The sequence below is a fragment of the Gossypium hirsutum genome, chromosome A07 (genome assembly GCF_007990345.1).
Source record: "Gossypium hirsutum isolate 1008001.06 chromosome A07, Gossypium_hirsutum_v2.1, whole genome shotgun sequence".
NCBI lineage: Eukaryota > Viridiplantae > Streptophyta > Magnoliopsida > Malvales > Malvaceae > Gossypium > Gossypium hirsutum.
This window is the reverse complement of record NC_053430.1, coordinates 34,512,812-34,530,361: the sequence shown is the minus strand read 5'-3', so window position 1 is coordinate 34,530,361 and position 17,550 is coordinate 34,512,812. Positions and strand designations below refer to the sequence as shown.

Sequence of the window (17,550 nt, the reverse complement as noted above, 5' to 3'; positions counted from 1 at the left end):
CTCAAGAAGTGTGGTTATCACATTCTCAACAACTCTATTGTCATTGAACTAGACCCCTAGCAACCTAATCTGGTTGACTACTATCATGATTCTATCTGAGTATTATTTTAATGTCTTAGTCTTCTTCATCTTGAGGTTTTCGAAGTCTCTTCTCAGATTGGTTAGTTATTGCTTCATGGTCTTCTGCGAACCTTGAAACTCCTCCTTCAGCTTATCCCAAGCTTACTTAGGAGTATCACAAGTCATGATCCTTATGAAATGACATCTGACAGTATGCTTCTTTGCACATTCTTCACTATGCTATCTCATTTGAGCAATGGTGGGATTTGCTCTCAAAGCTGGTGACTCTATGTTAGTATTCACAATTTCCCATAGGTCAAAGGCTTGAAGATAAGTATTCATTTTTACCACCCATATTTGGTAATTTTCACCGGTGATTACAAGAGGTGGAGGTGGTGAGAAACTAGATGAAGACGTTCTTGCAGAAAATAACATCCCTCAAACATCAAAATGGCCCTCGATACCAATTGTTGGTGTTTTGAGACTAAGAGAGAAAGCAAAACGGGACAATGAACCCCAAGATGAACTAATTTCAATACATTTTTTTAAAATTTCATTTCAAAAAGTTACAATATATATCTTTGTTTTCCAAACAACTCAACTGATCCAACTAACATCTTGGAAATAGGAAAACTTAACTTGTACACAAACTGATTATGAAATCAACACCTAAACACATCAAGTCATTACCAACTTAGTTTGTTCCTAGCTAAGTATCTTAACATAAGAATTGAACAAAAGATTAAACCAAAACTTTGATTTTTTTGCTCTAGGAAAACAGCTTGTACTTCATCCTATGATTCGCCTTATTGCTGATCAGCTCACACTTTGGCTGTCCGCAGATATGCTCGCAGTTAAACCACTAACTAATGTGCTTAGACAATTCACCAAGCCTATCATGTAAAAACTCTTCGCATGACAGTTCGCCTATTGACAGTCTACCGGTCTTCTCATGCTCAGACTGTCTATCATGTGACTTAGAGATAGAATTGTCCGCCATATGTGTTCGCCAACTAGATTGTTTGCCATTTGTGTTGCTCGCCATGTGTGTTTGCCAATGTATGGTTGGCCATCTCACAAAACAAATTTTTGGATGGGCCAAAATTGGAATTTTTTCATTTGACCAAATATAAAAAAATTAATAGAACGGATTACTTTTAGAGGGATTAAAATTAAAATTATACTATTTATCGAAGGGAGTCAAGGCTCCTATCTTCTTCGCTTCTTCTATTTTTTAAATTAAGACTAAAATTTTAAAATTTATAGAAATTAAAATTGATGAAATTAAAATACAAAATTAAATATATAATTTAGTTAGGTTTAACCAATATAAACCTATTTTTTAAGGTTCCTTGGCTTTAATATTTGGGATTTGGCTACTTGCAGTCTTTATGCAGTTATGCTCAGACAAATTTGTTCTCTTTTTGTCTTATCAACTACTCAAAATCTCAGTATAGTAATGTCATTTAATCTCTTCATCATAGATGTGATATTGGTGAAAATGGGGCCAAGAAATCCACATTCAATGACTTTGAAAGAATATATATTGTTAGTTGCACATTCTCTTAATCAATCACAGTTGCTTGTTTCTGAGTCTATAGAATCATGATATTTATAAATCTTATATAAAGTGAGATTATATGGCTAGACAGTCCGGCCCTTCCGGCTGAAAGTAGGGAGGAATTTCCGATCTCCAAGTCAATATCAGAGCTTAAAATGACAGTTTTTATTAATAATATGTTTCTTTTCCTTTTTTAACGAAAGAAATTGCAATATAGAGATGGAATTTATAGAATATAGATGTTGTATTTAAATTTTAAATTTATAGAATGCATTTTTTCGAAGATATTGTATGAATTAAGTGTAATTTTAGTTTTAATATGAAATTTGAGATTTGTATATATACTTATATAAAACCCTCCTTCACTGAACTAGTGCCATGGATAAAAGGACCAATTAAGTAATCCTTCCAACACGTGCATGCACTGGATTTTCATCGCCTCATCCATTGTTAAATTGATAGGTTAATAAGAACAATTAGTTGGCTACTGATTATATGGATTCTGGGTTAAAAGTATTTAGGTTTGCTGTTACATACATGGACGATCTACATCCATTTTTACTTTTGTTTAATTAATTTAAGTTAGTTTTGATGAGTTTAAGGATTGTACTTGCAAATAGTAGTACATAAAGGAGATAGAGTACCAAAACAAAGTAAGAGCCGAAAGGTGCTAATGCTAAATTGTAAAAGAAAGTTAAAATAAGAGACTCGAATTATAATATGATTCTCTGAAGCACTAATTAAGCTACTATATATTGTCAATGGTATTATAATTTCTGTAGCTCTATTCCTTAGACCCACCATGAACGAGCAGATAAATTCTTCCCTTACTTGTCTCCCTCTAATTTGACTTTATTAACCCAAAGCAATTGCTTATTTGTTCCCCACCCCCACAAAGCCCAGCATTGTCCCTAAGGTATTAATTTGTTGTTCGATTCTTGTTCTTGAACCCATTTGGAGAATGCAACAAGGGTTTTCATGTCAGCACGGTAATGGTTCTGTGTAAATTCAAGCAGTGCTGCCCAAGTAAAGTCTGGGTACTTCCTCGAATTTGCGGCATTAACTAGGCCAGCTGCTGGTGTCACCGGTCTCTCCAGCTTGGGACATAGAAAGAATACAAGTGATTTTCTCACCGTTTCAGTATTCACCACTGCTCTGTGCAAGCAGCTCTTGTAAATACCGTTTGTCAAAGCCTGTATTCAAACACCACAGCCTCATTTTCGTTAAAAAATTTTGCATATATGTATAATGTTCAGAATCTTTATTACCATGAATGTGTCGCCAATGTTGACAACGAAAGCTCGTGGGATGGGAGCAACGGAGTGCCACTTTTCATCTGCAAACACTTGAAGGCCTCCAACTTGATCCTGATGAAGGATTGTCAAGGAAGTGGGATCGGTGTGGGGACCAGTCCCCAGAGTCAACTCAGGCTTTTGGCATGGAGGGTAGTGATTCAGTCTCAGGATTGAATCATTTTCGTCGAAAAAGTCTTTGAAGTAGGCTTGGTCAAGTCCTAGACTTATCCCTAGCAGCCCCATTATCTCTTGGGAAACCTTGTTCATGGCTTCACAATATTCCTGGTAAAGCCTCCTGTCAAGTACGAAAAGCAAAATCGAGTGTTAGATTCCTATCCTATGGTAAATATTATCGCCAACATTCTACAAATTAACATAGGTTATAAAAGAGAAACGCAAAGTCAAAAAAGGCCATCCACTATCCAGTTATCATGTGTATTTTTGTTTTAGAAGGGGTATTTAAGCAATCCATGTTGAATGGATTTAGGGTTCGGTCATGCAAGAAATGATGTCTAATGAATTTGTCACTTCATCTCTTTCAAACCTAAAAAAGATGCATATCCAATTGTCACTATTTGCACAAGGCTTGAAATACAAATGGAGTAATCAAATACGCTGAAACTGCAACATGTATTTTTTGCATTTTGGAGACTAAATCTTGACGTGAAAATAAGCTGATCATCTCGTATATCGATCGAATGCCAATTAGCATTTCTCCTATTTAATTAGGAATGGAAGGGTGAGAAGAATTTATTTACCCGAAATCTCTAAAATCTTCACCCATCCAATTCACCATATAGTGTTGCACGATGTTTTGAGTGTGAGGACAGTACCGAAAAGACAGTGTTTCTTTCCATGGCAACTTGGAGGAAAACCTCCCAACGAAACTGCTTGCATACCCATAGCTTTCTCCTACTTTTCTCTTAGCCTTTTGCTTCTCAGAGAGTTGCAGGCTGAAGAAGCGGTCCATGTACTGATGAGCTTTGTCTATAAGCCCTGAATCCACCCCATGGTTTACAACCAGAAAAAACCCATGCTTCTTGCATGCCTCATTCACCGCCTCTGCCGCTTTTGATACAGCAAGAGAGTCCCCAAGCAAGAAAGCTCCCAAGTCAATGGTTGGAATTACAAGTTCCGGGGCATCCAGGCATGGCTTGTCGTCGTCAGGCCATATGAACTGAGAGGATATCTCAGATCCAAGGATTGATGCATCGAAAGCTAAAGGGCGATGCTTATTCTTTGCGACAGCAGCAGTTGGTGGAAGCATCGGCTTGTCTTGAATGACAGAAACCTTTGGCAGACAATGTACCATTTTCTGTTTCTTGTTTTAGGTGGTCGGAGAGGAAAAAGAAGACAAGATATAGAGGAGCAAAACTAAGAGGGTTTAAATAAGAGAAGTAGACAACCAATAATATTTGGAATCTAATTGTGTGTTTTGAACTGTTGCCTCATTCCCTCTTTAATTTGCGTTGTGTTGGCAGCTTAAATTGGATTGATTGTATATGTACACTTATTGGCTATTGATTAATTGAAGAGATTTTCAAGGGATTTATTTATTAATTATAGAGATTTTTTGCCCCCTCCCAATAGATTAATTACTAATTAGATAGATTTCAATTTACGTTTTTTTTTTGGTTAATTAAGAAGCATTTCCTCTATCTTTTACTGTATTAGTGTCACTGGTGCACTGGACATTCTAGAAATTTATGCACTCATCGCAAAAATTTATTTTATTGAATAATAATTTGGATGATAGAACTTTTTTAAAAAAAAATACACAACTTTTAGAGAACAATAATTAATTTGTTAAAAAATTAATAAATAAAAAAATTTTATTTTATATTTTTTTTTGGTGAAATTATATTTAATATTCTTTTGTGATTTTGTTATATTTATCTTTTATTAATTTATGCCATTGAATTCATAGCTAACTTTATACGATACTATTGATTACTTACTGATTAATATTTATATATAATAAATATATTAATAAGTAATTAAAAGAAGTTGAAATGAACTTTTTCGTTAAGTATAAATTTAAATTTAAACCTTAGAGGGGTCATTAATGGAATTATATTACTTGAATACTACTTCCATCCAAATAAGATTATTATAAAAATTTATTTAGATTTAAGTTTAAATTTTAGAGTCGTCATTATTAGAAGAGTTTTAATTTAATACCACTTCTGTCCGAATAAGATTATTTTTAAATCATAAAATAGATTATAACACTTGTGGTTCTAAATATATATAATAAAAAATCACTTATAATATTATTTTTTTTAGTTTTCTATTGTGAATGTTTTTTTAAAGAAGTGAATTATTTTATCATATTTAAAAATATTATATAAAAGTCCAAATACATAAAAATATAATAATATATGGAGTGTACCGCGTATTTTCTAATCGACATTGTAAGGAGGAAGAGTCGACGTCCCGACGACGCGACACTCGATGTCTTGACAACGCGAAGAATGACGTCCCGACAAGGGACATACAATGTTGCGACGTGATGACATGTTTCCCAATTCAACCCGGTTTTCTTCTCCTAGTTAAACTCTACTATTATTTCCCAATTAAAATCTTATTAATCTAAGGTTATTTTAGTCATATTTAACCTACGAATTTAGCCTATAAAGGGGATTGTTGTAACCTAGATTAATTATCTTCGTCATCTTTAAGATTGAAAGAGTCTTGTGAGTTTTAGGGAATTTCAGGTTTTAGCTAGAATGTTGTTTTTTCTTTTAGGATTAAGGTTATTTGTTGAGATTATTTCGATCTTATACTCTTTCGATTTTTGCTCATTTAGTGAAGTCCCTTTTGCCCCAGTTTTTTGTTCTCTTCTTTGGAGGAATTTTTCAATGTAAATATTTGTGTGTTTGATCTTTCCTACTTTTACTTTTATTTTCTTATTGCATATACGGGTCGATCCCCAACAAACTGGTATCAAAGCCAAGGTTCAACTTCCACAGTCAACATGATCAGAAATGGCAATGAGGTTCGATAACGAGAGGTTCAACAATGACACAAATTTCAATTTATGGCAAGTTTGGATGGCAGTGTTTCTAATTTAGAACAACATGAAAAAAGGTCGTTACTGGGAAAAAGCCCAAAATTATGGATAATTCAGAATGGGATGAGCTTGATGAGAATGTCATGTCTGCAATTCAGTTGTGTCTCACGAACGATGTGTTGCAAGAGGTACTTTCAGAGATAACAACAACAATCTTATGGAGAAAGTTAGAAACCCTATATATAACAAAGTCTCTGGTTAATCGTTTGGTGTTAAAGCAGTACCTATATACATTTCGTATGGGAGAAGATAACCCCATTAGGGATCACATCAGTGAGTTTTTGTTCTCTCTTGAATGATTTTGAAGAACATTAAGGTTCAAATTGAATATGAAGATCAGGCTATGCTACTATTGTGTTCTTTTTCCCTTCATATAAGTCTTTTAGGGAAACCCTGATTTATGGGAGAGATAAACTCTCGTTCAAGAAAGTGAAGGGAAACTTGTTGAGAAAAGACAAACTCGACAATGAGTTTAGTTCAAGTAACAATTCAGGTTGGAAACGTTCGGCATTTGTTGTAAGAAACATGACTGGTTTGAGGTTAAGAAATCGAGACAATGTATGTGGCTATTACAGGCAGATTGTTACAAACTAGAAAATAAGAACAGGAAGGCTACTGAGAGCAATGACGATGAAGTAGTTAATGCTCCTATGGTCGAAGAAAAGGATGATGATTGGTTGTTGGTGTCTACAACCGAAAGGTCTCAGTTTATGTCCAAGTGGATCTTAGATTCAGGGTGTTCTTTTCATATATAGTTCAATTAAAGGTAGAGTTACGTGTATAGGGAATAGATCACTCTGTAAGACAATCGGTATTGGTAACGTTCAGATTAGGATACATGACGGAATTATAAGGATACTATTAGGTGTCAGACATATGCCTGATTTAGAGAAAAACCTCATCTTCTTGAGTATGTTGGACTCAAAAAATTGAAAATTCGTTATCGAGTCAAGCAACATTAACGTATCCCTTGAAGCTTTCATTTTTATGAGAGGTCAAAAGAATGGCAATCTATATGTTCTTCAAGGTTCAATTATGAATAATGTAACAGTAATTTCCTCAAAAATTACGAAGTCAGAGTTGACTTGATGTCAGTCTAAGAAATTTGACTCTTTCAGGTTAGGGAGTGGATCTGCAATTAAGAGTCTTTCAGTTTTTAAGTTCAAAGGTCAGTTTCGACTTGGTGGGTATCCTGTAAAGGTTTAGATAGACTTGTGATGAGCTCAAAAAATGAGGTATGAAAAAATATGAGTCAATGTGGAGATTTGTAGAGTGTGCCATGTATTTTTTAATCGACATTGTGATGAAGAAGAGCCAACGTCCCAATGATGTGACACTCGACTTCCCGATGATGCGAAGAATGATATCCTGACGAGAAACATACGATGTTACAACGTGGTGACGTGTTTCCCAATTTGATCGAGTTTATTCTCTTAGTTAAACTCTGCTATTGTTTCCCAGTTAAACTTTGATTAGTATAGGATTATTTTAGTCGTATTTAACATATGAATTTAGCTTATAAAAATGGTTTTTGTAACCTAGACTAACTATCTTCATCATCTTTGAGATTAAGAAAGTCTTGTGAGTTTTAAGGAATTTTAAGCTTTAACCAACGTACTTTTTTTCTTTTAAGACTTAAGGCTATTTGTTGAAATTATCTTCATATTGTACTCTTTCGATTTTTACTCATTTAGTGAAGTCTTGTAACACCCTAAAATTTATATTTTTTTGGTGAATTTATGACACACAACTGTGTATCAGCTTCAGTGGTTTAGTGTTCTGGGTGTGTGTGCGAGGTCCCAAGTTCAAACCTTACTTGGGCAAATTTTGGTATTTTTCTGAATAAAGCCTTAACCTTGTTCAATAGGCTTTTATTTGAGTACTTGTAAAACCATAATAGAATAGGCCTGCTGGTCTGGTGGTTAAGGTGTGTGATGGAGTGTGTGAGGTTTGGAGTTCGAATCCTTGCGCGAGCGTGGGAGTCTAATTTTGCACATTTGACCGAGAGAGTTTCTGTCAAACAGGAACTCTGAGTTGTAGGTTAGTGGAGATAATTGAGGGATTCCTGATAACCTTTGGATTTTATTTTAATTTTATCATTTGTTTCTTTTTCAAATTTTCTCTCTCTGGCAAGAAGAATCACGTCAATTTTGTTTCCATCATTATGTCAATTTTTCCCTTTTCTGTCTTCCTCTTTTATCATTTATCTGATCAAGTTTTAGGTGCTTTCGATTCGTGGTGCAGTTATTATGGTAAGTTTTTTTTTCAATTTAAGCGCAAATACCATGTAGTGCCATTCTTAAGATAATGCTTGTTGTCGTTAGTCTGATCACTAGGTTTTGGCAGCATTGAATTGGGAAGAGCGGAGCTCTCCATCCGTATTATCGTAATCAAACCATTCGAGGAGATAGAGTAAGTCTCAAAGGTATTTTGGTTTCATAGTTTCGATTTAATAGGATATGAAGTCTAATTTCGAATGTTATTGTGTCGATTTCAGGATTTGGAAAGGCTTACAAGTGGTTTTGCAGCGAAACGATTCCAAGTGTGTACCCGAAAACACAGAAAATGAGAATTGGTTGAAGCCGAAAACGGAACTGTCGACGCCACACTGGCATGTGGTCACCCATATGGTAAGCCGTGTGGCAGAACACAAGCGTGTGACCGACAAAATAGGCCGTATGCGTGTGACACTAGTGTATGACACTGCCGTGGAGGGCAGGCGAAGCCGTATGCGAGACATGGGCCACACGGGCAGGCCACATAGGTGTGTTAGCCCATTATTTTTGAAATACTCTGAAAGGTTGGTTGGGTCGCCCAAGTCGACTGGGACCTACTATAGGGTCGGTAATAGATACTTGACCTCTAATTACGTGATCTGGTTATATGACATATATGCTTTTAGCATGTAGATCGATTTGTATGTATGATCCGTTAATTGCATAATTGCATGTCATGTATTGTATGTTGCATTGCATCAAGGTTGGGTTGATGAGATTTTAGAGGAAGTGTCTAAAAGGCTTTAAGCCTGCAATCTGGCAGCTCAGCTGCATTGTTCTGATTATGTGCCACAATTCGGTACAATACGGTGTGTAGGGATGGGTGGGTTGATTATATCCCCACATGGTGTGTAGGGTTGGACGGATATGGTGTGTAGAGGCTGGTGGGTAGGATTTTGATATTCTTCTGTCTATATACTGTATCTGACATGGGCTAAGGCCCTAAGTGGTATCTGATTCTGTATCTAATGGGCTAAGGCCCTAATTGATTCTGTAAAGGGCTCTGGCCTCAAACTATTTATTCATGACACCTGTAGCGTATATTTTCTGAGAGGATTACACACTGAGTTTGTGAAAACTCACCCTTTTTTGTTTTATCTGTGTAGGTAATCCCCAGATTTCACAGATCGGTGCAGCAGATAACTCGATGGTGACCACATATATTTAGACTGTTTTAAACTTCGTTTCGGTATTTATTTCCTAATTATTTTCTGGGTTGTTTTAATGTAATATGGGGACTTTATGGACTGTTAGACTTTATTTGGATTTTTAAACTATTTACGGGATTTTAGTCTAAACTCGGTTTTACTCAAAATGACGATAGCCTTAAATACGAACGATTTTCCAAAGATGAATTTTATCGAAAGCTTATACATAAAAGAAATGTTTTAAAAGCAAATCAATAAGTCCACGTTTTCCGAACTAAGCAAATCAATGAGCACACGAGGTATCCATAGACGTGGTACTAGAGGTCGAGGTAAAGGTCGTAGAGGGGCTCGAGCTGAGTTCTCTTCCATGGATAATATACCGAATTTGGACACGAGTGAGACACCAATGCCGCCTACTACTGAGACTGAGTCTCATGATCTCATGGCCAGGGATGACACATTGTCCTAGGCTATGCTCAGGATTTTAGAGAGGTTCACTGGGCCTAACACTGGATCTGGAGGCCGTAGGTCGGTTACAGAACGACTCCGGTCCAATAGGGCTGAGTTATTTAGGGGTGTCGCTAGAGTCGCCCCTAACGTGGCCGAGTATTGGATGGAGGCCACGAAGAGAATTATGGACGACTTGGATTTTACTACTGAGTAGAAGCTTATGGAGGCTGTTTCTCTGTTACAGGATGAGGCAAACTAGTGGTGGCTTACGGTTAAGGAGGGCACTTAGCCCGACCGATTGACCTGGGATTATTTTAAGACTACGTACTAGGGAAAGTATGTGGAGGTCAGCTACATTGATGCCAAGAGTCGTGAGTTCCTTAATCTCACCTAGGGAGACCGTTTAGTGGCCGAGTATGAGGCCAAGTTCTTGAGGTTGAGCCGTTATATGCGAAGTATGGTGGCGACTGAGTATGAGCATTGTGTCAGGTTTGAGGATGGTCTAAGGGATAGTTTGCGAGTTCTGATAGCTTCGCAGAGGGAGCGTGATTTCTCTATTCTGGTTGAGAAAGTGAAAATCGCTGAGGAGGTTAAGCGCGCTAAGAGCCAAAATCAAGAGAGGGGAAAGAATAAGAGGGATTTGGAGCCCTCGAGTGCTGCGATGAGGCCTGGGAAGAATGCTAGATCTGATAGGCCAGTGAGAGTGGGGCCTCCTACTACAACTTTTAGGGTGGCGCTCAGTGGGTACTGTGGTAGACGCCATCCAAGCGAGTATTGGAGGACTACTGGGGCGTGCTTGAGATGTGGGTCGACTGAGCATTATGTTCAGGATTGCCCGTTGAAAACTGATCATGTGCAAGCTCCAAGTTCTGGTACCATACAATTGCCGAGAGTAGTTCAACAGCCACCTAGGTACCGAGGTCAGGCCAGGGGTGGTATTGGTATGGGTCGAGGTTAGAGAGCACCAAGCAGAGCTGCTGGATCGACTGAGGTGAGGCAGCCTGCTCTGGTTTATGCTGCACATCGTCGTAAGGACTGAAATACTCCGGATGTCATCACAGGAATGTTCTTAATTTTTAATGTACCTTATCTTGCACTGATAGACATAGGCTCTACACACTCCTATGTAGCTAGCACTGTGTTTGAAACTTTAGGGATTTTAGTCGAGGACACTGTAACACCACTTACCCGTACCCGAGAGCGGAATAGGGTACGAGGTATTACCGGACAAACATACAAACATCCAACTAAAATATGGGCTATAAAATTTTATTTTTATTTCAAAACATTCATTCACATGCACATAGTCCCTTATTTGGGTCTACAAAGCCCAAAACACACTTTAGAAAGGTTTCAGGACTAAATCAAGAACTTTGGAAAGTTTTGGAAAAACATAGAAATTTTTCTCATTAAACAGGGTCACACGCCCCTATGGACACAGGGGCACGCCCGTGTGCCATCAACACGTCTGTGTTCTCAGGCCATGTGACTTTCTGTCTATGACATCATCAAATGAGTTGAACCATACGGCCAAGCTACACGCCCATGTCACTAGGCCGTGTCCCTCACACGATTGAGACATACGGCAATGTCTCAGCCCGTGTAATTAACTCAGGCTATTTCCCAAGCCTTTGTCACCCTACGTGCATCTACATGATCTCAATAACATTCAACATTCTCTATTTTGATACAAACATATCATTTGTCTACCATCATGCATGTAATACACATTCTTACATTAACCAGAACTAAACATACCAGATCTTGTTCTCATTTTATACCAAGCCTAGACATACCATCTATTCACATACATAAAACAACATGCTTGACTAAGACATTCCACACCTATTTCATGTTTAACCACGGTATTAATTATTCGTACCTTACACCTTTACATTAAGAATATGGTCACATCTAATGATCATAATTTATTCACCACATAAGCATGACATATCATATAGCAATGGATCAAGCATGCATAATCAATTAGGTTTACAACCCAATGATCGAATATAAACCATATCACATGGCTATATACGATTTAACCATCATAAGCCAATACGTTTGGCCAAATCATACTAACAACTATCATAAAGACTAAGTCTCTATACATGCCACTCACTTGAAAACACTTGAAGTTTATCGACACTTCACATCAACATTCTGATAGTGTGATGCTGCCTCCGAGGATCTCCAACCCTGAGCCGACCTGCCAATACTAAAAGAAATGGAAGGAGGGGTAAGCTTTACGCTTAGTAAGTCCATATGAAATTAATAAGCAATTTACCAATATGTTTTCTTAGGTAAAACAACTATAATTACACTTTTAGTCATATTCTGGTCAAGCTATCTACTTCGAGTCATAGTTGATAAATTATTTATAACTCGAGCTACAGGACTCCAAATTAATATTCGTTAATTTTTCCAGAAACTAGACTCACATATATTCTTCCTATAAAATTTTTAGAATTTTTAGTTTAGCCAATTAGTACAGTTTATTCATTAAAGTTTCCCCTATTTCACTGTCCAATAGTTCTGACCTCTCTTTACTAAAAATTATTTATCTCATAATACGGAACTCAGATAATGCTCCCATCTATTTTCTAGAAAATAGACTCAATAATAATTTTAACCATATAAGTTATAACTCACAATTAGTTTTTTACAAGTTTTAGTGATTTTCTAAAGATAAGATAGGGGAGTCTAGAATCACTCTGACTCTGTCTCACAAGAACTCAAATATCTCATAATAAAAAATTCTTTTGCTTACACCGTTTCTTTTACGTGAAACTAGATTTTTCTTTAATTTCATATATTATTCAGCCTCTAATTCGACTTCCACTATTTATGGTGATTTTTCAAATTCGGGCTACTGCTATTGTTCAACACTGTTTCGGTGCAAAATCACAATAACTATCATAAATTCATTGTTACTTTATACTCATAGGCATGATTTAATATCATACATGTATCTTTCCACAAACCATCATACTTTCATCAAATCATATAACATTACCGTTCATATCCATTCATACATAATACACAAGGACATATATCGCTATAAATCATCATAGTCATATGAGTACATAATGGCAAATACATACATTTGCTTTCTTGCACGTATACATACCTTACTTAGCTTACGTTCAAATTTCATATACATTACCCGTTGAACATTTGGAATAATGAACAGGATACTCGGATACAAATGCACCGAAGTACCATAATCATAACATAGCACGGCTCTCAACAAGGCTACATAAGAGCACCCGAACCTAGCATGCATCACATAACCACGCCTCTCAACAGGGCTACGTAAGCTACCAGACCTAGCGTGTACCACATAATTACATGCCTCTCAATGGGGCTACACAAGTTCTCAGGCCTAGCATGTATCATGTCATCAAGTGAGCTCATATATACATAGCTATCCTAGTGACATGTCACTTGTATCCTCACCTATTCCTAAATTCAAATGGGATTTTCGGACTTTCATCTCTCTGTCGAACATTCTTGGAATGTTGGCCTCATATCATATGGCATTATCATATACAAATACTAACTTGGCAACACTTATAGCATAAGCATAAAACATCAAAACATATTATAGCAACGAAGTAACCAAATAACATATTATTTATCTAAATGTTATTTAAACATTTAAAACATCAATTGAGGTATTTATTTGTACATGTGCTTACATCTCATGTACTATTAAAGCAACAACATTAAAATACACATTGCATTATTAAAAATCATATGAACTTACCTCGTATACGAAAATGGTCATTTTTACCATTTAAGTCCACTACTTGGTATTTTCCCTATTTTAGCCCGAATCTCGATTTCCTTGATCTAACATTACAAATATATCTCATTTATTACTCAAATTATTCAAATGGGTCCATAAATCATATTTTTATAAATTTACATTTTGACCCCTAAGCTTTTGCATATTTTCACTTTCTCCCCAAGGTTTGGAAATTAAACTTCATCCTATTTTCTTATGTTTTATGACATGCTGATCATTTTTCCCTTCTATGAAAACATCAAATTCTCACTCGAACATGTACTTATGAACATTAGGTATTTTTACCAATTATGTCGTTTTACTCATTTTCACATAAAATCGCTTAGCAAAAGTTGTTTATCTAACACCCAATACTCATTTTTTACCATTAGACATCAAAATGCATGCATTTCACATATGGGTCAATTTTTAAACATGAACCCTAGCTCAAATTAATGGTAGAAATGGGTAAATCGAGCTACGAGGATTTCAAAAATGCAAAGAACATTAAAAACAGGGCAAAGATGGACTTACAATCAAGCTTAGAAGTTTTACAAACCCTAGCCATGTCTTCCATCTCCATATACAGTTATGACATGAGAAAAATGAAGAAGATGACATCTTTTTCTTAGTTATTTTGGCTTTATTTGTCAAATTACTAAAATATCCTTAATGAAAAATAAATAAAAACATACCATGCCATGCCCATTTTTGTCCACTAATTACAAAATGGGCTATTTAGCAATTAAGGACCTCCAGTTTAAAAACCTATTACTCACAAGTACTGAGTACCTTTGTGAACTAGAACACACATTTTACAACTTTTTACAATTTAGTCCTTTTAACTAAATTGAGTGCCCAAACATCAAAATTTTCAAACGAAATTTTTATGAAATTATTCTGTGAAATCATAGACTATAAAAATATAATAAAAATAATTTTTTTTTGTCGAATTTGTGGTCCTGAAACCACTGTTCTGACTAGGCCCAAAATTGGGATGTTATAGATACTTCTAGTGAGATGACTGTTATGAGTCCTTTGGGGCAATTTATTCGAGTTAGTAAATTGTATAAAGATGTTTCGTTAGAGGTTCAAGGGACAGTATTTCGGGCTGATCTGATAGAGCTTCAATTTGGGGAGTTCGATTTGATATTGGGGATGGATTGGTTGGTAAAGCACCAAGTAAGTCTGGATTGTGCAACAAAAAGGGTTGTGTTGAGAACCGAGGAGGATATTGAGGTAGTTATGATTGGGGAAGTCGTGACTACCTGACTAATATGATCTCAGCTTTGGTAGCAGAAAAGTTGGTTCGAAAAGGGTGTGAAGCACTCTTGGCCTACGTTAGTATTTCTGATTCTAAGGACTCTTCGGTTAAGGACATCAGAACAGTGAGGGATTTTTTAGATGTGTTTCTTGAGGAGTTACCAAGGTTACCTCTGAGCCGTAAGGTGGAGTTTGGGATTGAGTTGTTTCCTAGCATAGCTTCGGTGTCTATCGCCCCTTACCGAATGGCATCAAAAGAGCTGACGGAACTTAAGGTTCAGATTCAGGAGCTGTTAGACTGTGGGTTCATTCGTCCCAGTATGTCTTTGTGGGAAGCACCTGTTCTATTTGTAGAGAAGAAAGATAGGACAATGAGGATGCGCATCAGCTATTGGCAGTTGCACAAGCTAACAATTAAGAATAAGTATCCTCTCCCGAGGATTGATGATTTATTCGACCAATTTAGAGAGGCTTCTATGTTCTCCAAGATTGACTTGTGTTCTGGGTATCATTAGCTGAGGGTAAAAGAGGTTGACGTGTATAAAATGACATTTAAGACTCGATATAGACATTACGAGTTCCGAGTTATGCCCTTTGGTTTAACTAATGCACCAGCAACATTCATAGATTTGATGAATCGAGTATTTCAGCCCTACCTAGATCAGTCTGTAGTGGTGTTGATTGACGATATTTTGGTGTATTCTAAGACAGAGGATCAACACGATGAGTATCTCAGAGTGGTTCTACAGATTCATCGTGAGAAACAGTTGTATGCGAAGTTCAGCAAGTGTGAGTTCTGGCCTCGGGAAGTGACATTTCTGGGACATGTAGTTTCTGCTAAAGGGATACAAGTTGATCCTCGTAAGATTGAGGCTATGTTGGGTTGGAAATAGCCAAATAATGTGTCTGGATCCATAATTTTCTAGGTTTGACAGGGTATTATCGACGTTTCATAGAAGGGTTCTCTTTGATCGCATCTCTAATGATGAAGCTGTTGCGTAAGGGAGTTCCTTTCGTTTGGACTGATGCACAGCAGGAGAGCTTTGATAAGCTCAAGACGGTTTTAACTCAGGCTCCTATTCTGATACAGCCTGAGCCTAGTAAAGACTTCGTGGTATATAGTGATGCGCCACATGTGGGTCTGGGTTGTGTTCTGATGCAAGATGGGAAGGTATTTTCTTATGCGTCTCGACAGCTTAAGACTCATGAGGCTAATTACCCAACACACGATTTGGAATTGGCGGCGGTTATCTTTGCTCTGAAGATCTGGAGGCATTACCTGTACGGTGAGAAGTGTACCATCTACACTGATCACAAAAGCCTCAAGAATTTCCTCACTACGAAGGAGTTGAACCTTAGGCAGCATAGATGGGTTGAACTACTTAAGGATTACGAGTGCACTATCGAGTACCATCCTGGTAAGTCCAATATGGTGGCTGATGCATTAAGCCATAGGGTTATGACTGATCTGAGAGCGATGTTCGCTCGACTGAGTCTTTTCAATGATGGGAGTCTGTTGGTAGAACTTCAAGTGAAACTGACATGGATTGATCAAATTAGAAATAAATAGATAGGGAATAAGACTCTTGAGTTACGGTTCCGTCAGGTTGAGAGTGTTCTTACTTCAGATTTTGGGATTAATAAGGATGGGGTATTATGTTTCAGAGGTCAAATTTACGTACCGAATAATGAGGACTTGAGACAGTCGATTCTGAGGGAAGCGCATAGTAGCCACTATACTATGTATCCCTACGGAAATAAAATGTACTAAGATCTGTGAGATGTATATTGGTGGCCAAGGTTAAAGCGAGAGGTTACCGACTTCGCCGCTTGCTGTTTGACTTGTCAGCAGGTTAAGGCTGAGCATCAGTTACCTTGGGGTTTGCTACAGCTGGTTAAGATACCGATGTGGAAATGAGAGTAAATAACGATGGACTTCATTAGTTGGTTGCCTCTAACACCTACTAAGAAGGATTCTATATAGGTCATCGTGGATCGATTGACCAAGTCTGCTCACTTCATTCTGATCAGGATGGATTTCTCTCTACAGAAATTGGCTAAGCTCTACATATCAGAAATAGTGAGACTTCATGGTGTACCCATGTCAATTATCTCTGATAGGGATCCACATTTCATGTCTTAATTTTGGAAGAAGCTTCATGAAGCTCTAGGTTCAAGGCTAGACTTCAGTACTGCTTTCCGTTCTCAAACAGATGGTCAGTCGGAGAGGGTGATTCAGATATTGAAGGACATGTTGAGAAGTTGTGTGATTGACTTTCGAGGCAGTTGGGAGGAGTATTTTCCATTAGCAGAGTTTGCTTACAATAACAGCTACCAGTCTAGTATACAGATGGCACCTTACGAGGCACTGTATGGTCGTAAGTGCCACACTCTCTTATGCTGGACTAAGTTGGGTGAGCGACGCATTCTAGGTTCAGATATGGTTTCTGAAATTGAGGACAAGGTCTGTTTGATTCGAGATCGACTAAAAGCGACTTCTAATAGGCAAAAATCTTATGCGGATCTAAAACATCGTGATATAAAGTATTCGATAGGGGACTTAGTTTTTCTTAAGGTCTCACAGTAGAAAAAGGTTCTGAGGTTCTATTGCAAGGGCAAGCTGAACCTTGGGGT

General features: G+C 37.1%; 1 protein-coding gene across 1 annotated transcript; it reads right to left on the bottom strand.

The window, feature by feature from the left end:
* Positions 1-2,350: 2,350 nt before the first annotated feature.
* Positions 2,351-4,252, bottom strand: LOC107956851 (gibberellin 20 oxidase 1-like). Its single transcript, NM_001327648.1, is given in 3 exon segments — positions 2,351-2,814; positions 2,890-3,211; positions 3,675-4,252. Coding segments are annotated over 3 exon segments (1,158 nt in total). The 5' UTR covers positions 4,229-4,252; the 3' UTR covers positions 2,351-2,532.
* Positions 4,253-17,550: the final 13,298 nt, after the last annotated feature.